Source organism: Glycine max, chromosome 6 (genome assembly GCF_000004515.6).
Source record: "Glycine max cultivar Williams 82 chromosome 6, Glycine_max_v4.0, whole genome shotgun sequence".
NCBI classification, from domain to species: Eukaryota; Viridiplantae; Streptophyta; class Magnoliopsida; order Fabales; family Fabaceae; genus Glycine; species Glycine max.
This window is the reverse complement of record NC_038242.2, coordinates 24913021-24933038: the sequence shown is the minus strand read 5'-3', so window position 1 is coordinate 24933038 and position 20018 is coordinate 24913021. Positions and strand designations below refer to the sequence as shown.

The 20018-nt window shown below is 35.6% G+C and overlaps 1 protein-coding gene across 1 annotated transcript; it reads left to right on the top strand.

Moving 5' to 3' along the window:
- The first annotated feature begins 4613 nt into the window (after nt 1-4613).
- Nucleotides 4614-4988, top strand: LOC113001868 (uncharacterized mitochondrial protein AtMg00820-like). Its single transcript, XM_026128737.1, has one exon. It carries the CDS (start codon nt 4614-4616, stop codon nt 4986-4988), a length of 375 nt encoding a protein of 124 aa, XP_025984522.1.
- Nucleotides 4989-20018: the final 15030 nt, after the last annotated feature.

The following is a 20018-nucleotide window of genomic DNA, read 5'->3' as shown; positions in this document are numbered from 1 at the left end:
TAAAGTATTATTTTATTTTTATTGTCATATTTCACTATTTGATTAAATGGTCCATTTGATAATGTCCTTGATCAAAATTAAAGACTTGTTATTATAATAAAGATTATGATAATGAGGTACAAGTTTGTTCTAAATTTAATCTAAACCGTTCTTGATCATAGCATTATTGTAAATAGGATATCAATAATCCAGATAGATTAATATATATGTGATAATATTTATTGGATAAATATTAATAGATCTCATTTATTAATTTGCATATATAGATGAGTCACATGTTGATGTGATCATTGAACTAACTCAATTGAAATTTTCTAATGGTTAAAATTTACCATAAACTGTCAATAGAAAATTCTCAAGAAGAGATATAATAGCTTTCTTTGACCTGAGATTGTCATAGTAATTAACAGGTTATTTGTTGTATTTTGATTCCAAACACCTAATGCTTTAGAGCACTTGTTGAATGGATATTGGATACGATTAAATACCTATAGAATTAATGATTAATCAAGAAGGAATCCATCAACTCTTGGTAATGAGTTTGAGCTCTATGAATAAAATTATATCCTAGCCAGGAAAATTAAATGAAAGAAGAAATGAGTTTCTTAAGTCATTGTGAGTTAACTCAAAAGGGTTTGACAGTAATACCATACTCTAGAGTTAACCCAGAGCTGTAAAGATGGAAGAAATTATTACACTACTCTTCTAATGGTTCTTGAAAGTAAAATGCTACTTCATGCTATCCGGACATTAAGGAGTGTTGCTAGACGCCTACCTTATTCAGTATATTAATTTGATTTATATATTACCGGCTTAGTATTGAACCTACAGGGTCACACACAAACGAGTGTTCTAATCTATGTTAAAGAAATTATTTTAATATTTGATGATTAATTAAATTAGAGAATTTAATATGATCAAATGATTAATTGATTTTTTTAAAAAAGGTGGAATATTATTATATTTTTGCTAGCACTGAAAATATAAATAATATGAAAGATTTGGTGGAAGAAGAGAAACAAACATGTATTATTTTGTATTTGGAATTTGGGTTGAAAAGGCGGCTAGATACAAGTTTGACTTTGTCAATTATTATTTCAATTTTAATTGCTAAATGGTTAACAGTAAAAGGTAACAAGAAATAATATAGCTTAAAAAAGGATAGTATTAATAATGATTTTGATTTGATCAGAAATTTGGTATCGATCCTTAGCGTGCTATAAATAGAGCCTTAGGCTGCACGTTGAAAAAATCCGAAAAATCATTTCTGTATTATTTTTCCACTTGTCAAAGTTGTTGACGAATAGAGGTTAGTCTCGGTGTAGATACACGTAGAGTCTTCACACTATTGAATAATTTTTATGCTTCAAGAGCTCATCAACATGTACACTTTTTAATATGTCATCTGCTTATAATATAATTTAAATACAAAATAGATCCTTTTATTTTGTAATGTGTGTTTTTGAACACCTTTTTTCCTACAATTGGTATCAGAGTCATGTGTCTTTTGTATTTAAATTATATTTAGCAAAAAATTGAAAATGTTTTAATTTTTATTTACTTACACGTAATGTTGTCTATTATGATTGCATGATTACATTGCCAAATCAAATTAATTTTTTTATGCTATGTGTGTAATTATATAATTGTTATATATCTAAATGATAAATAGGTTTGTCATCTGATTTATCTTACATATCAAATTGTTTAATCATAAGGAACGACCTGATTACCAGGGGACTTATAGAAAAAAGATAAATTGAGACATATGATGTAATTTTTTTAATGATTAATAATAAGGAACGACCTGACGAACAAGAGACTTATAATTAATTATTATCATTTTTCTCGCATAAGATGCATGTTTTTGAAATTAATTATATATTGAGCGCCTAGACAACCTAGGATTGGTGTGACACCAGGAACTTATGTGATATGATATTTCTTATTTTGATTTGAAAATGTATATGATACATTGTCTTAGAATGTGTATGAGAAACGACTTGATAACCAAGTGGCTTTCTTACAATTTTTAAGAGGCTTTATGTGATCCACTTAAGTATTTCTTACATTATTATATTATTATTTTAATTAGTGGAAATATCATTAATATTTTTGTATTTTTTAAAAGGTTTGAAAAATTATGCTCTGACATAACTATATTTTGTTGTGTGCTTAATCAACAGTATGTCTTCTCTATCGCTTCGTGGTATTCTTGAATCTGGAAAACTAGTCGAAGCCAATTATGATGATTGGTACCGCAACTTGAGAATTGTTCTCATGCATGAGAAGCTTATTGACACTATTGATAAGCCTCCCATGGAAGCACCTGATCTGAGTGATGTTGAAGCAACCAAGGTTTTTCAAAAGTACCTAGATGAGTGCCTTACTGCTAAGTGCATTATCTTGGCATCAATGAGTTCAGAACTCCAGAGGCAACATCAAGACATGGACCCATATGAGATCGTCGCACATCTTAAGAAGATGTACGGTGGTCAAAGCAGGACGGCTAGATTTCAGTTATCTAAGGCCCTATTTAGATCCTCACTTGCTGCAAATGAAAAGGTTGGACCCCATGTTCTTAAGATGATTGATCTCAAAGAACAACTTGAGAAGTTGGGGTGCACTCTTAGGAAAGAGTTTTCTCAAGATTTGATTCTGCAATCACTTTCTGATTCATTTTCACAATTTATTGTGAATTTCAACATGAATAAGATGAGTTGTGACTTACATGAGATGCTTAATCTGTTAATTGATTATGAGAATCAAATTGCTTCTGAGAAGAAGAAAGGAACTGTCATGGTAGTTGGCAAGAGCTCCAAGAAGAAAGGCAAAGTACCAAAAAGGAAGCATCTTGGACCTAAGGGTGGTATGACCAAACCCAAGAACAAAAGGAACAAGATTGACCAAACTGATGCTGAATGTTTCTTCTGTAAGGAGAAAGGTTACTGGAAGAGAAATTGCAAGAAGTATCTTGATTCTTTGAAAAACAAGAAACAAGGTAAGACATTAATGAAAAATGCTTTCATGATTTCTTTAACTGTCACTGATTCTTCAAAGTGGGTATTAGATACAGGCAGTAGTTTTAATATTTGCAATACATTGCAGGGACTACAGATAACTAGATGGTTGAAGAAAGGAGAAATAAATCTACAAGTAGGGAATGGAGAAAATGTTGTTGCCTTATCTTTAAGATCAGTTTCTTTAATAATGCCTACTGGAAAAGTACTAGTACTGGAAGATTGTTATTATGTTCCGAAATTTGTTTCAAACATTATTTCAATTTCCATGTTGGACAAGCGAGGTTTTAGCATTATCTTTAATAATAACATTTGCTCAAATTTATCAAGATGATGATTTATATGTGAATGGTTATCTCCAATGCAGCATTTATGTCTTACTCGATGTGAATCATAACTCGATTATGCACGTTTCTTCTAGTTTCAAAAGAAAAAGTGATAATCAAGTAAATAAAACATATCTTTGGCATTTTAGGCTAGGTCACATTGGCGAGAAAAGAATTAACAAGTTGCACAAGGAAGGTTACCTTGATAATTATGGTTATGAATCATATGAAACTTGTGAATCTTGTCTCAAAGGAAAAATGACTAAATCTCCATTTATTGGAAGTGGAGAAAGAGCTTCTGAGTTATTGGGACTAATTCATACAGATGTTTATGGGCCCATGAAGATTCAAGCCAAAGGAGGATATTCTTATTTTATCACCTTTACTGACAATATGTCTAGATATGGATTTTTGTATCTTATGAAACATAAATCTGAATCATTTGAAATGTTTAAAAGATTCCGTAGTGAAGTTGAAAAGCAAACTCGTAAGAGTATCAAAATGCTTAGATCGGATAGAGGAGGAGAATATTATAGTGATAACTTTATTGACTATCTAAAGGAGAATGGGATTCTCTCTCAGTGGACACCTCCGGGAACACCACAACACGATGGTGTATCTGAAAGAAGAAATTGAACCTTACTAGATATGGTTAGATCCATGATGGGGTTCATCGATCTTCTATTAAACTTATGGGGATATGCTTTAGAAGCAGCAACCTACTTGCTAAATAAAGTTCCTACAAAAGTAGTCTCTACAACTCCATATGAGATATGGAAAGGAAAGAAACCAAGTCTTAAACGCATCAAGGTCTAGGGTTGCTCTGCTTATGTTAAAAGATTGCAAACAGATAAACTTGAGGCAAGGTCTGATAAGTGTAAATTCATTGGTTATCCTAAAGAAACAATGGGATATTATTTCTACCAATCTTATAACCATAAGGTGTTTGTGGCAAGAGGAGCAACCTTTTTGGAAAGAGTTTCTTGTAGAAGGAAACCATGGTAAAGAAATTGAACTTGATGAGACTCAAGTCACCAATGATAACATAACTCAAGAATATGAAATGGAAACTAAGAGGTCTTTCTTTGATGTTTTGAAATTAGGACAAGGCTCTTCAACTCAAACGATTATGGCTTAAGAACCAACTATTGTTCAAGAAGAAGTTAATGAACCAATCTTAGAACAATTGTAGCACCCTTTGAACCCAACACAAGAACCTCTTAGAAGATCTACTTGAATGCATCGTGCACCTGATAAATTAAACTTAATGGTGCAAGATGACATGTCAAATGAGGTTTATCATAATGATGATGACCCTAAGAGCTATGAACAGGCCATGAGAAGCTCGGATTGCAACAAATGGCAAAAAGCCATGGAATCTGAAATAGAATCAATGAAGATCAACAAAGTATGGACTTTAGATGAAGCTTTAAAGGATATAAAACCAATTGGTTGTAAATGGGTTTACAAGAAAAAGATTGGAGCAGATGGAAAGGTCGAGACCTATAAAACTCGCCTTGTTGCTAAAGGATATCGTCAACAGGAAGGAATAGATTATGACGAAACATTTTCTCCGATGGCAATGCTCAAATCAATTCGGATTCTACTTGCCATAGCAACATACTATGATTATGAGATATGAAAAATGGATGTGAAAACAACTTTCCTTAATGGTGAGTTGAAAGAGGAAGTGTACATGACACAACCTGAATGATTCACATCATTGGCTGGTTGTAATGAAGTTTGCAAGTTGCAACGATCTATATATGGATTGAAATAAGCTTCTAGAAGTTGGAACATTCATTTTAATAAGACAATCGAAAAGTTTGAGTTTGTTAAATGTGAGGAAGAGCCATGTGTTTACAAAAAGGTCAGTGGGAGTGCAATTATTTTCTTAGTTATATGTAGATGACATATTACTAATTGAAAATGACATACCAATATTGCAAGGCACAAAGATTTGGCTATCAGAACAATTCTCCATGAAGGATTTGGGAGAAGCAGTCTATATTCAAGGTATAAAGATTTTTAGAGATAGATCTAAAAGGTTGCTTGGACTTTCCTAATCTATGTACATTGATACTATCTTAAAGAGATATAACATGGATAATTCCAAACGAGGCTATTTTCCTGTAGGTGTTGGAATTACTCTTAGTAGGGAGAATTGTCTAACAACTTCTGAACAAAGAGAATGCATGAGTAGAGTACCATATGCTAGTGCAGTGGGAGCTATCATGTACACCATGAGTTATACACGTCCTGATGTCGCTTATGCACTAGGTGTAACTAGTCGATATCAAGCAAACCCTGGTGAGGAACATTGGAAATTGGTTAAGACCATACTTAAGTACTTAAGAAGGACTAAAGACCAATTCCTCATTTATGGAGACTCTGAATTGAAGCTGAAGGGTTATACTGATGCAAGTTTTGCATCAGACAAAGATGATAGCAAATCCATTTCAGGATATGTTTTCACTTTAAATAGTGGTGCAATAAGTTGGAAAAGTTCCAAGCAAGCTGCGGTAGCACATTCAACTACTGAAGCAGAATATATAGCGGCAAGTGAAGCCGCTAAAGAAGTTGTTTGGATGAAAAGATTCATATTTGAACTTGGTGTGGTTCCTTCAATAAAAGAGTCGGTCCCATTATTGTGCGACAATAATGGGACTATTGCTCAAGCAAAGGAACCAAGATCACACCAGAAGTCCAAACATATTTTACGAAGGTATCACTTGATTAGAGAGATAATAGAACGTGGTGACGTTAAGATTGAAAAGGTAGATGGAAAGGAGAATGCAGCATATTCCTTCACCAAGGCGCTTGGCATAAAAGAGTTTGACAAGCACAAATGGGAATTAGGAATGAAGTTCATGAATGATTGGCTCTAGGCAAGTGGGAGATTGTTGGGAATAAATTTGTATGTCCACGATCCAAGTCATCGTGTAATCAATTCTAATTTTAATAATAAAGTATTATTTTATTTTTATTGTCATATTTCACTATTTGATTAAATGGTCCATTTGATAATGTCCTTGATTAAAATTAAAGACTTGTTATTATAATAGAGATTATGATAATGAGAAACAAGTTTTTTCTAATTTTAATCTAAACCGTTCTTGATCATAGGATTATTGTAAATAGGATATCAATAATCCGGATAGATTAATATATGTGTGATAGTATTTATTGGATAAATATTAATAGATCTCATTTATTAATTTGCATATATAGATGAGTCACATGTTGATGTGATCATTGAACTAACTCAATTGAAATTTTCTAATGGTTAAAATTTACCATAAACTGTCAATAGAAAATTCTCAAGAAGAGATATAATAGCTTTCTTTGACCTAAGATTGTCATAGTAATTAACAGGTTATTTGTTGTATTTTTGATTCCGGACACCTAATGCTTTAGAGCACTTGTTTAATGGATATTGGATATGATTAAATACCTGTAAAATTAATGATTAATCAAGAAGGAATCCATCAACTCTTGGTAATGAGTTTGAGCTCTATGAATAAAATTATATCCTATCCAGGAAAATTAAATGAAAGAAGAAATGAGTTTCTTAAGTCATTATGAGTTAACTCAAAAGGATAGTATCAATAATGATTTTGATTTGATCAGAAATTTGGTATCCTTAGCGTGCTATAAATAGAGCCTCAGGCTGCATGTTGAAAAAAATCCAAAATATCACTTCTCTATTCTTATTTTTCCACTCATCAACAGGTGCACTTTTTAATATGTCATTTGCTTATAATATAATTTAAATACAAAATAGATCCTTTTATTCTTCAATTTGTGTTTTTTAACACTTTTTTTCCTACAATACTTATAATTATAGTCTTTTAAATAATGCCATTTTCGGGAAGAGTGGTGAGAAAGCTTCCAATGTGGTCTACAATGGGAAGCTTGAGAACAATCGGTTAGTTGTTGTGAAACGCTTCTCCAAACTCTCTTTGCCTGATGCTCAACAGTTCATGGTGAGAGGAATGAACAACTTCTATTAGTCCTCAATTTGGTTTATTAGAAATTTAAGGAAAAAAAGGAGTAGGAGGAGAATGACAAGTATTTAGTTGTTTTTAGAGAAACATTGTCTATTTTTGTGGATTCTCTTGTGCATTTTTGGGGATTTTCTGGAAGATGAAGTTTTTTATTCTCTCACTTTTTTTTAAAGGATTTTCCTTTATGCAATTTTTTAAATTATATTTTGTTAATGGTTTTGGGAATGCAAGTTTTATGTTAATGGTTTTGATTGGTCAGGTAGAGACAACTAGAGTTGGAAAAGTGAGGCACAAGAGACTGGTGAATCTAATTGGTTGTTGTGCTGAAGGAGATGAAAGGCTCTTGGTAGCTGAGTACATGCCAAATGATACTTTGTCCAAACATCCCTTTCACTGTACTTCTCTTCTCTGTATCCATTCATTCAACTTTGTTAGCTGTCATTAAAGCTCTTTATTAGCTCTAGTACTTTTTCCCTCTCTTGTCATTCTCCTTGTTGACTTGTTGTCTTTAGATTTGGTGGAAAGTCCTTGTGGCCTTCATTTCTTATAAGACAGAGCTGCATGTCTTAAACTTTTACCGCATTTTCTTGGCCATGTAGTTAAGAATACTTTTGCTTTACCAGAAAATTGTTTGATCTACAATCTTTGATGACATTTCAATAATTTGTCGATTGTCTATGATTATTATCCTAAATATTTCCATCTTTCGAATAAGATTGCATATGAAATTATTATCCTAAATAAGATTATTAACCTAGTGTGTGTAAACAACCGGTTCTTATTTTCTGTCCTCATTTTTTTATTATACTATTGCAAAAGACAAATTGGCGCAGGCCAAAGGGCATAGATTCTTGTGTAATGGCATAAATAACTGGCACTGTCTGTTACTTACTAGCCATTAGTTGTTTATACATATTTTAGAATCAAATGAAATCTTCTTAGTAAGGATATGTTAGTATGTATCATATTCCTCTATTTTTACACATGAGTACAAATGATAAATCATATTCCGAGACCAACATGCATGATAAGCCTGATGCAATAAATACATAATTTTTTATATAAGTTCTACCCCACGACTATTTGTTGCCTATACATGGAATTAATTATGTGCGTGCTATGTGCCTATATATGAAATAGGCCCTCCCACCACTACCATTTACACTTTTGGAAAATGGAATGCAGCAGAGCTTTGACAATTTTCTTCCTCCTGCTTCATTATTCCTTCACAAGGGATTGTTTAGGGATTAGGTGATGGAATCCTATCCCGCAAGGGCATTGGGTAGAAGACTCCAAGTAGATTGGGCTAGAGATCCAAGGGAAGGCCCTAGGGTTCTCATGAGCCTTAGGGTAGATTTCGAGCCCATGGGCTAAGTATCAGCCCGCTTATCTTTGTAAATATTAGAATAGGTTTTTCCTTCATTTGGGCCTTGTATTTTGGCCATTCTAGTAGTATAGGGTTTTAGCCTTGTATTTCGGGGCATTTTGAGTAGTCTTTGTTGTAAGGACTTTTTTTTGTATTTTCATGTTTTTTGTCATGGGGGTGAGCTTAGCTATTATAGGGGGTGTGTAGCTAAGTTCTAGCTTCTCATCTCAAGGAGGTGAGCTTAGCTATTAGAGAGGTATGTGTAGCTAAGCTCTAGCTTCTTTAGGAATCTTCTTGAGGAAGCTTCTCAAGGAGGTGAGCTTAGTTATGAGAGGGGTGTGAGTAGCTAAGCTCTAGCTTCTCAAGGAAGTTTTCTCAAAGAAACTTCTCAAGGAAGTTTTCTCAAGAAAGCTTCTCAAGGAAGCTACCTAGTCTATAAATAGAAGCATGTGTAACACTTGTTGTAACTTTGATGAATGAGAGTCTTGTGAAACACAACTCAAAGTTCAACTTCTCTCCCTTTTTCTTCCTTCAATTTCGTGCTCCCCCCTCTCTCTTTCTCTCCCTCTTTCTTTTCCTCCATTGAAGCATCCTTCCAAGCTTCTTATCCAAGGCTCATCTTGGTGGTGAAACTCCTTCTTCCATGGCTTATTCCCTAGTGGATGGCGCCTCCTCTCCCCTCTTCTCCTTTGTCTTCCGCTGCATCTCCATGGTGGAAAACCACCATTAAAGGACCTCATTGAAGCTCAAAGATCCAGCCTCCATAGAAGCCTCACAAGCAAGCTTCCATCATTAGGGGTCCCAGACTCCTTCCTCAATAGCCACCACCAAGTTTCTTATTTTGTTATAGAAAATGCTTAGTGCCCACCACACATTAGGTACAGCTCTAAGGGGATGTAAAGAGAAAATAAATAAAAAATTGGCGTATCCTTCAACTGTATTGTCATGTGTCAGTTACACTCTATTGTTCGTTTTCTTATAGATGAGGGTTAGTTTGGTAAATAGCTAAGAAATCTCTTGTTTTATGTGATTCTTTTTATATGGTCTCTCCATATCGACATTGATACGCACAATTACTAAAACTTTAACTTCTAAGTTATAATATATATAGTGCCTGGTTGTTGTAATATGCTAATAATGCCATGGTTGCCAAATCTCATTTCCAAGTCATAATTCTATTTCTTCTTTCATTATTATACATTACATCCAACTATACTCATACACAGGCTGATTTTGACAAATGGGTATCACGGAATGTCAAAGAATTATTAGAAACTAGTCGGTAACCCGTGCATACGCACGAGTGGTTCGCTAATTGATTTTTGATGTATGAATTAAAAGAAATGTAGGATTACTGCATACACTACTAGAAAAATTGGATTTTAAGTCGGTTCTTATGCCCATGTCATGACGGTTTTCAACCGTCGTTAATGCCAATGTCGTAAAATGTATAAGGTATTTTACGACGGTTATGGGAACCGTCGTTGTAAGTTTTGAATATTACGATGGTTAGAAATAACCGTCTTAGTATGTGTTAAATATTACAATGTTTCTTCTATGTTATGCCAATTTATGACGGTTTTTATGACCGTCTTAGATGGCATGTCAAGACTGCATACTAAGACGTTTTATGGGAAACGTCTTTGTATGTTATGCCAATTTACGACGGTTATGGGAACCGTCTTTGTATGTTATGCCAATTTACGACGGTTATGGGAACCGTCATTGTAGGTCTACATTATGTTGTCATTTTACGACGTTTTCGGGAACCGTCTTTGTATGTCTATTTTTTTTTTATTCATTTTATTGATGCATTTTTTTTACATTGATCTCTGGTACCTATAAATTAAATCAGACCATGCAAATTAAATAATAGCATCAAATGAAATCTGAACAATAGCGTCAAATGACATGCATCCTACATATATAAGTCCATGCAAATTGAATACCCTTTTTTGAATTAATGATCCTCTAATGTATCCAACATACAAAGTTGTAGCCATAATTGTTCTAATTCTTTGATGAAACCACAGGAAAAATGTACTTGTACATAATACAAATCAAATTAAGCAACCGCTTTTCCTAAAAGATAAAAAATAAGTTGCTCATTTCTGTCGAACTGTTGTGATGGCCTCCACGTCTAACGATGAGCCATCAGAAAACCACTACAAAATTAACATTAGATAAAATTATTAGTAACTTAACAAATATTAACCAAAGTTACAATTGTAACTCCATGCATTATGTTTACCTTGTGCCAGTCATCCTTCAAACCGGCAGTCACGATGCACCACATCAAGTGCATGACATAATATCCGCACTCAAACCCTCCACTTTGCACATTACTCTACATATAACATTTTTAATGGTTACTTAACATTTAACACTGAAAGATGTACAAACGGTTCATTACAAACAAGTACTGATTACCTTGGGTTCAACCCACCGAGGTGCACCTTGATTAGACATGCCTTCAAAAGAACTGGTTATTGTCTTCATTGCACTAGTTAAAAAAAATAGCATACATATGACAACCATTTTTGTTGTATATGTAACAACAATTACCAACTAAAGGATGCCATGATTTGTATATTTGAATAGAACCTGTTAATTGCGCCTTTGATGTTAATATCAGGCTTCTTCCTCAGAGAACAAAACCAAACGACCATGTTTTCCCTTGGGTGGAGAACAAATAGTTGCCAATGTGCCCTGAATTGGACAATTATAATAACAGAATTGTACAAAAAAAAAAAAACTTAAATTCGAAAAACAATTGAACTTACTGATGCAAGTAAGCTCCTAAATACAACTGCCTTTGTGATTCCTTGACCCATGTTTCAATGTATTGTTGGCATTGTTGACGTCTTTCCTTAGCATTTTGTATAGATTGAGGCTCTAGCAAACCATATAGTGACTGATCAGCTTTGCATCTACCGCACTCATTCATAAATCTATTTGGAAGACAAGTCATGATTGTGGCGTCCCCAAAATAATGACTGGTTTAATAGTAATGATTTAAATAACAAAAACCATGATAATCTTTTTTTTCTTCTTTTTCTTTTTCATTTCTTTCTCTTTTCACAATAATTAGGTTTAGAAGGAAAATCCTCACTATAGAGTCCTGAATGGCCAGTTCACAACTCTATTCGGAGTCATTTCTTTCTTACCGCTCGTACTCTCTAAACTATTTTGTTGTTTAAAAAGGCAGAGTATACCAACCATTACTTTAGGTCGTCACGTGAAAATAGTAAAATAAAATACGGTCGGTAAACTCTTTTGCAAATAAAGTTTGCTACTACTTCCTTTCCAATTAACAAGATTAAACATGAGTACATTCATCATTTAAAAGTTGTCCAAAATATGGGAGTTTTACAAAATACATAGTGTCATCCAGAGCAAAGGCGTCCACAGTGGTGGCTTCAGCCACATGTATACAATCATCAAATTCCTATACAATAGGTCTATCCATACAAAACAAAAGAGTAAACCTAACAGTTAGTCCTAGATACACCCACCCTCAAAAGTATATAAAACTAATCCAATGAGCTGACTACTATGATGAAGAGCCTCCACTAATCGCCATCTCTCCAGGGCCACTATCCTCCGTAGAGTCTGCCTCAGATGCCGACATGACGTCCTCGGGAGAATCACCTCAGGGAGTGGGTCCTCATCACCCTCTAGAAAGTCAAGAGCATCCACAGCAGGCTTGGGAGGTAGCTCCTCAGGGTCCTCCTCAGGATCTTCCTCGGATGACGTCACCTCAATCACGTGGACTGGCTCTACTAGATGGTATGGTGTAGGCGTGGGTAGTATCCACTCCACAGTGCGCTGAAGCGTGCGCGCGGGTTCATCTGGATGCACCAATGAAGTAGCCGTAAATCAAATCGTGCCCCGAAATCGGCACCTCGTGTTGCCTTCGAGGGTCTCCCAAGCTCCCTCTAGGCACTCCATCTCCACTCGATCATGGATTAGCTGCGCCGCCATCACGATCTACAAGAAAGAAAAGAAAGGGGTAGACTCTTTCACGAGAGATCTAACTGCGGTAGCAACACAATGCGTCTCATAACCACTACATGCAATTAAAATGGGTATCTCAAGGCTTTTCATCTCTGGTAATTGATTACACAACCTTGGTAATCGATTACCAGAGGCTAAACTCGAATCACACAGCTTCAGGACATGAAAACCTGAAAAAGGCACTGTGTAATCGATTACACATACCTGGTAATCGATTACCAGTGACCCATTCCTCTGTGTAATCGATTACACAGACTGGTAATCGATTACCAGAGGCCTCCACAATCTTCCAATTCCCTTTTTAAGCTTGGTAATCGATTACACCCCTTGGTAATCGATTACCAGAAGCTCTCCTAGCTTCCTTACCTCGTTTTCAAGCCTGGTAATCGATTACACCCCTTGGTAATCGATTACCAGAGACCATCTTAGTCTTCTGTCTTCATTTTTAAGCCTTGTAATCGATTACCCACCCTTGGTAATCGATTACCAGAGGCCACATCCCATATATCAATCAAGTTTCACAGTTGGCCAGCCACCACGCAAGCCTCCCTTGCTTTGTGGTCTTTGTTCCTTTTATCTGTTGACTGTCAGGAGCTCGCCTGCTTAGGTACATCACAGGTTCTCACTGACTGACTATGCCCGGGTTGGGTCGGGATTGGTCAAGCTTGGTTTTGGGCAATAGCACCCCACCTGACGTCCCCAAGGTCTCCTGACCCCCACGACATATCTCCAGGTACCACTCTATGGTCAACGAATAAAAGCAGGAAGTTTCACCCTTCTACACCTCCTCATCTCAAGCTTATAGGAATATGGGGTACCCATCACATGTGGTACTAGGTGGCGGTCGGGCGATGATGCACAACAAGTTTTCCACATCCACAAATCACGTATAAACCCACCATCCCCTGTTGCCCACCTCCAACTGAGCTCACGTACTCCCACGTAGCCCATATCCTCGTTTCTCTCAACACCGGGTCCCCATCAATCCTCCCAAGCTTCCCCAACATCCAGGTAATTCAACATCCAAATCATCACAAACTACAAACCAAGCAAAACAGGGCAAAGGCAGAAAACTCTGCCCAAAACTCAAACCAAAATCACAACTTTTTCTCACTTAAAGACCCCAGTAACATTTCCTTCGTTCCAATTCGTTAACTGTTGGATCGACTCGAAAATTTTACTAGAAGTCTCTAGTACATAAGTCTACATTTTGACAGTTGGGATCTACTAGAAAACATCCAGAACTCATTCTGTACTACTCTTTTCACAGCCAACCACACACAAGCATTTTTCTGCACAAAGCCAAAATTCTGCTGCACCTATTTGACAGCAAAATTCTGCATAAGTGCAGATTTTCGAAAATCACTCTTGCCTTCATCCAATTTTGCCCAAATTGAATCCTACAAGTCCTAAATCATGTACCAATCATGTCTAAACCAAGGACAAGCTTCAAACCACAGCAACACAAAATCTAGGTATCCAAAACCCTTCAATTTAATGGATTTTCAAGGTTTGAGAAGTGAAATTGAGAATGGGATAAATTTGAAGCAAACTCTCACCTCACACAAGTCTATAACATCAATTTAAACTTGTTCAAACTGGATTTACGCCTAAAATTTCACCGAATCAAAATTTGACTCCCAACACCCAAATTTACCCTAGAAATGGCTCTTTGTTCACTTTGGTCATTTGTTTTTCTCTCTAGCACAGCCCAAACTTTCTCATAAGTCCTAAATGGCATTTCAAGCTAGGATTAACTCACTCTAACCTCCAAATACCACTAAATCCAGATTTGGCCTTCCAACTCTCAAAGTCTCACTCTTTTTCCACTTACAACACCATACTCTCACCTTCTAACCCTAGGTTAACTCTACCCTTCATCTCTAACAATTTTCCATAAGCAATTTCAGCACATAAACATCACAAGCATCATCATAAAAACCCTAAAATAGAATGGGTAAGCTTAACTCATCCAAACATGGCAAGTTCGACATGCTTTCAACAAATTTCTTCACAAATAACCATCATGAAGTAGAAACCTAGCAAGACTACCCATCATATCTCCCAAAACCCAATACCCACGAAAATCAAGTGAGAAAGAAGTCCACCCAAACCTGAAATTTCGAAGTCCCACACGTAGAGATGCGCTTCACGACTCTGAAAATGCCCTCCTTTCACGATTTGGAGCAGAAATGATGGTCAAAGGTTGGAGCTTTGTTGGAGCTTCAATGGTGGAGGAAGAAGAAGGAGAAAAGCAACGTGAGGGAGAGGGAGAGAGAGAGCTGTCTGAAAATGTGGGGCTGAGTGAGGAGAGAGAGAGTTGCTTTTTAGTTTTAAAAAGGCTTTTTCCTCTTTTATTATTATTTTATTTAAGCTATGTCACATGTCTCCATTTGAGTGGAGCAAAAAGGGCCCACTTTCTCTTTTGATTGTGACCCATACACAGCCACAGAAAGTGAGAAAAATCTGACCTTTGAAACGCTAAAATCCTACCTCGGTTTGCGTGCCATTTCTCTGGTTTCAGTCCCCCGCGTTTCTCTGCGCCCGTCGGGGCCAATTTTTGAAAGTAGGCAATATATATATCAAAACGCTCAGAATGAAACCCCGAGCGTGGTTCAGAGGTTGGTTTTGTTAAATTTTAAGTCGCACGCAAAACGGTGATTTTTAGACTAATTAATTAAGAATTAACCCATAACCTCCCAGTTATGGATTTCTCTTCCTTAATTAGCCTAACCCGCGTATCTTGCCCCCACTATTCCTACTTCTATCAAGAACATATATGCATATACACTGAATAATACTTATATATATATATATATATATATATAATCATTCAAAATACATCGTTTCCAAAAATTCCGGGTAGAAATTTCCAGGATGTCACAATGATTATTTTAAATGTTTTAGATTTAAAATAATGATTATCAGGTAATCAAACATAAAGGTTGCAGGAAAATGACTTACATGGTCCACAATTGTAGTATCGCTATGTTTAAACACTTGTCACCTGATATTATTTCCGCTAGATCTGTATGAGTGATGTAAAATTTTGCCCCAATATCAGGAAGTCCAGATTGGTTCGCCTCCCACGGCACTTCCACTGGATTCTGGTACACATAAAACAATATCTTCATCAACTCTCCCAATGGATCGGATTCACCTGCAAGCTTTGCATCACCACTATGTTCAACTGGCTTCCGCACATTAAGGTCAGAATCCTAAGTGGTACAAGAAAATAAGTATTAAATTTAATCAATAACTTAACAAATATTACAAGTGTGTATTCAAATGACAATATGGCAGGGGGATTACTATATTACTTACATAAGATAAAGGTTTCACTAGATGTCTGGGCCATCCAATGAATGAGTTCACAGCGTCCCTGACATACTGAATCTTTGAAGTGGGTAACGGGACAACGGCTTCACCATCGTATATAGTGTCAACACACACCCTTACTACATCATCTCCATAAGCAACAGTGTGTATCGTGCCACCTACTCCAAAGACCTTTCCCCCTGCCACCAGCTGTGTACTGTCACCACAAACAATGTAGAAGCCCATACTACATGTATCAAATGTAGACCGCTCGTTACCAACAACATTATTAGCAGCTTCAGCATAACTCTCTTTCGTGCTAACACGTGCAACAAATACGTCAGGGTTAGACGGTCTTGGGGGAGCTGACTGTTGTGTATGAATTTGGGATAATTCACTCTTGATTGCATCCAACTCCATTTTCATCTTGTCCATACGGTCTTTGTTCTCGTCTTTTACCTCTTTCTTCACCTCTTGCTTTATAGTTTGTATGATTTCAACCAATCTTTTGGCGGTGATCGCAGGCGAAGAACTGTGGGACCCACAGGAAGCATGTCAAAAGTAGCTGGTTATGGTCACACCATGTCCACCGACACGAACACGTCCAGGATGCTCTGGACGACCAATGGCAGTGTTTAGGATGTCTTGACGACCATATGGGACAAAAGCTCCCTGTTTAGCTTGTTCTTGTAATTCATCCTATGACATTGACAACAAATTAACTCGTTGTTATGGTTACAAATTACAATTTATAATTGTGGCATATATTCAACTTACAATTTTGTCTGCGATTTCTTGAGCTGCTGCAAATGTCATCTGTCCAAATTTGTTTGTCCTAGCCTTTTTCCACTTCTCATGTCTCGCAATAGGGGATGGAGGGTCGACGACCATATCTGCATTTTGACTATTGTCACCTTCATTCAGTCTTGACTTTGTTTTCTCGACCATTAATTTTTTTTCAAGCACATCGTAGCCTCCACGAGAGAGTACGTGGGGAGATTCATTGAATTTTTGAATTTCCTGTGCTTTTTTGCGTATTCCCTGTCAGCATTTTCAAATACAACTCAAACATGTTTGACATTAACAACTAAATTACGTAACTAAAATGTTCTGTAAAAAGATTGAAATTTAAACCTTCCAAGTAGGAGTCTGTTGAGTCTTTGCAAATTCTTCCCATGTATTTCGATCAATACCATACTTAGCAGATGGATCCTTGTTTTGTTCATCGTCATTCTCAGCATATACATATCTGGTCGTCTGGGAGGACTTAAATTGCCCCCATCTGGTCCCAACGGTGGACATAACCTTCTTCTTCGCAGTTAAACCTTCAGGTATGTCAAATTTGGCCTAAAATAATAAATAGACAAAGTTAAATTTGTTACTGCATAGACCACATTTCCACCACAATTAAATAATATATATACCAGTCACTAGAAGGTTGCAAGCTACTTATAAAAAGTTGACAAAACAGTCCGGTGTACCTTACCGCTGTACATTACTAAAAACTACATATATGGAAGCATTTTTCCCTAATACAATGCACAATCATAGTATGAGATGGCCTTAATACAATGCACAGTCATATGCGAGATTAAGATATTTTTTCTTTTAAAATTTGAGAACCAGAATTGGATTCACCCTAAATTTTAAAGACTATAAACATAATTAAGCCTTTCAATAAAATAATAATCACATGCATTTTGTTTTGGATATATAGAAAGTAAGTAATAACTTAAGTGAGGATTGCAAGTGATGCTTTTGGAAAAACTAACTATTAATTCATGTCCCTGTTCTAAAATAACTAGTGATAGATAAAATAAATAAATTATCCTATTGTCTCAATTACATGGAGCATACCATGTGCGCTGTGGCGTGTTTGCAGAATGCAGAGTAGAGAAATAATTACGGTGCTGTGGGCATGGGTACTAACTGGCCCAATAATAGCCCACATAGACTCAAAAGTAAGAGAATGGCAGACCCACTCAACCATACTCAATGTCTGTGTAAATCCTCAAGGTTGTTTGTTACCATATTTATATTTTATTAATATACACTTTATTATATTTTAAACTGTTAATTTTTAATTAACAATCATAATTTTATATTTCATCTTTTTAATTGTGCTCCTTATTTTAGCAATTTCGAATCCTTGCAGTTGTTACCTTTTGACCCCTAATCATAATCTCCCTATCTCTCTGGTTATTACTAATCATTAGTTATTCATTACTCCCTCCGGTCTTATATATTGATCACTTTCAATCGAATCATCAAGACTAAGGATTCTACATTTCTTGAGTGAATGATTAGTATGGAACCCCTTCATTTTCGTACTAATTTATATGCTACTTTGATGAAAGCAACAACCAAATAAACATCCAATATTTGCAACAGCATGTGTATATTAGGTGGTACACGGAAGCAAGACTAGAGGGTTTGGGTTGAGCAACGAAAGTCTCCTATTTTCTTACTTTATAGCAGCAGCTAGCCAACATATTTGAGCCTAAGAAGTCTCTAGAGCGATTTGCATTGGCTAAAACTGCTGCATTGCTTCAAACACTCAGGTCCCACATAAAGGATGAAGAAACTAACAGTGTTTTTCTAGAACAACAGCATTAACGGACGAGACCACTCAAACAAGTAACTAATTAAACATGCCATTCATAGCTTTGTCCTATCACACATGTTTTGTACTTGCATGCCTAATTAATTACGAGTTCCTTATGGTTGATAAAAAATTCATGCTAGCTTTGTTAGAAGATAATAGTTTAAAATAGAATTTTTATAATATAAAGTTTTAGATTTAATATTATTCAAGATAATATATATGTGAAAATGGGTGGGGGGGATTGTTGGCTTTGGTGCTGAGCAAGTAATTTTGGTACGAGATGATTCTGCTCGTAAGGAAGTTTTTGACTATGTGGAGAAGCAGGCTCTTGTTTTAACCATTTTAGAGTGCAAAGGCCTTGACTTTCAGGTTGTGAAAGAATCTTATCTAATTCATTTCTACTTTGTATATTATGTATATTTTTTAATGGCTGATGTGTCCTTTTGCAGGATGTATTGTTGTACAACTTTTTTGGCTCTTCACCTTTGAAAAATCAATGGAGAGTGATATATGAGTATATGAAGGAACAAGAAATGTTGGAACCTACAGAACTTAAGTCTGTAGATGCAATTGGCTTTGATGTTTTGATGATGATCATGATTATGTGTTGCAATTAATGCAAAGGGGCTTTTCAAGATTAAAATTCAAGACAATACTTCAAGATTACAAGGCACAACATCAAGATGATCACTAGAATATTAGGAAGGGAATTCCTAATTGAATTAGCAAAGGTTTGGCCAAGTGATTTAAAATAAAAAGTGTTTTTCAAAGGTTTTACTCTCTGGTAATCGATTACCAGAGGATGTAATCGATTACCAGTGGCCAAATACATTTTATAACAGCTATAAAAATTTGAATTCGAAATTTTAAAAGCTGTAATCGATTACACAATATTGGTAATCGATTACCAGCAGTTAGTAAACGTTTTAATTCAAATTTTAAAAGCTGTAATCGATTACACAATTACTGTAATCGATTACCAGACAGGAATTTCAGAAAAATAATTTCAAGAGTCACAACTTTTCAAAGGCTTTACTCATGACCACCAATGGTCTATATATATGTGACTTAAACACGAAATTGCTTAGAGATTTTCAGAACAACAAAGTGTTTATCCTCTCAAAAAGCAATTTCATTTTATCCTCTTAAGAATTCCTTGGCCAATTCAATTGCAATTCATTAAGGAATTAATTGAGTGCTCAATTTGTAAAATCCATCTCTTTCTAGAGAGATTTGTTCCTCTTCTTCTTCTCATTCTCTAAGGGATTAAGAGACTGTGAGTCTCTTGTTGTAAAGAATCTCTAAACACAAAGGAAGGGTTGTCCTTGTGTGTTTAGAACTTGTAAAAGGAATTTACAA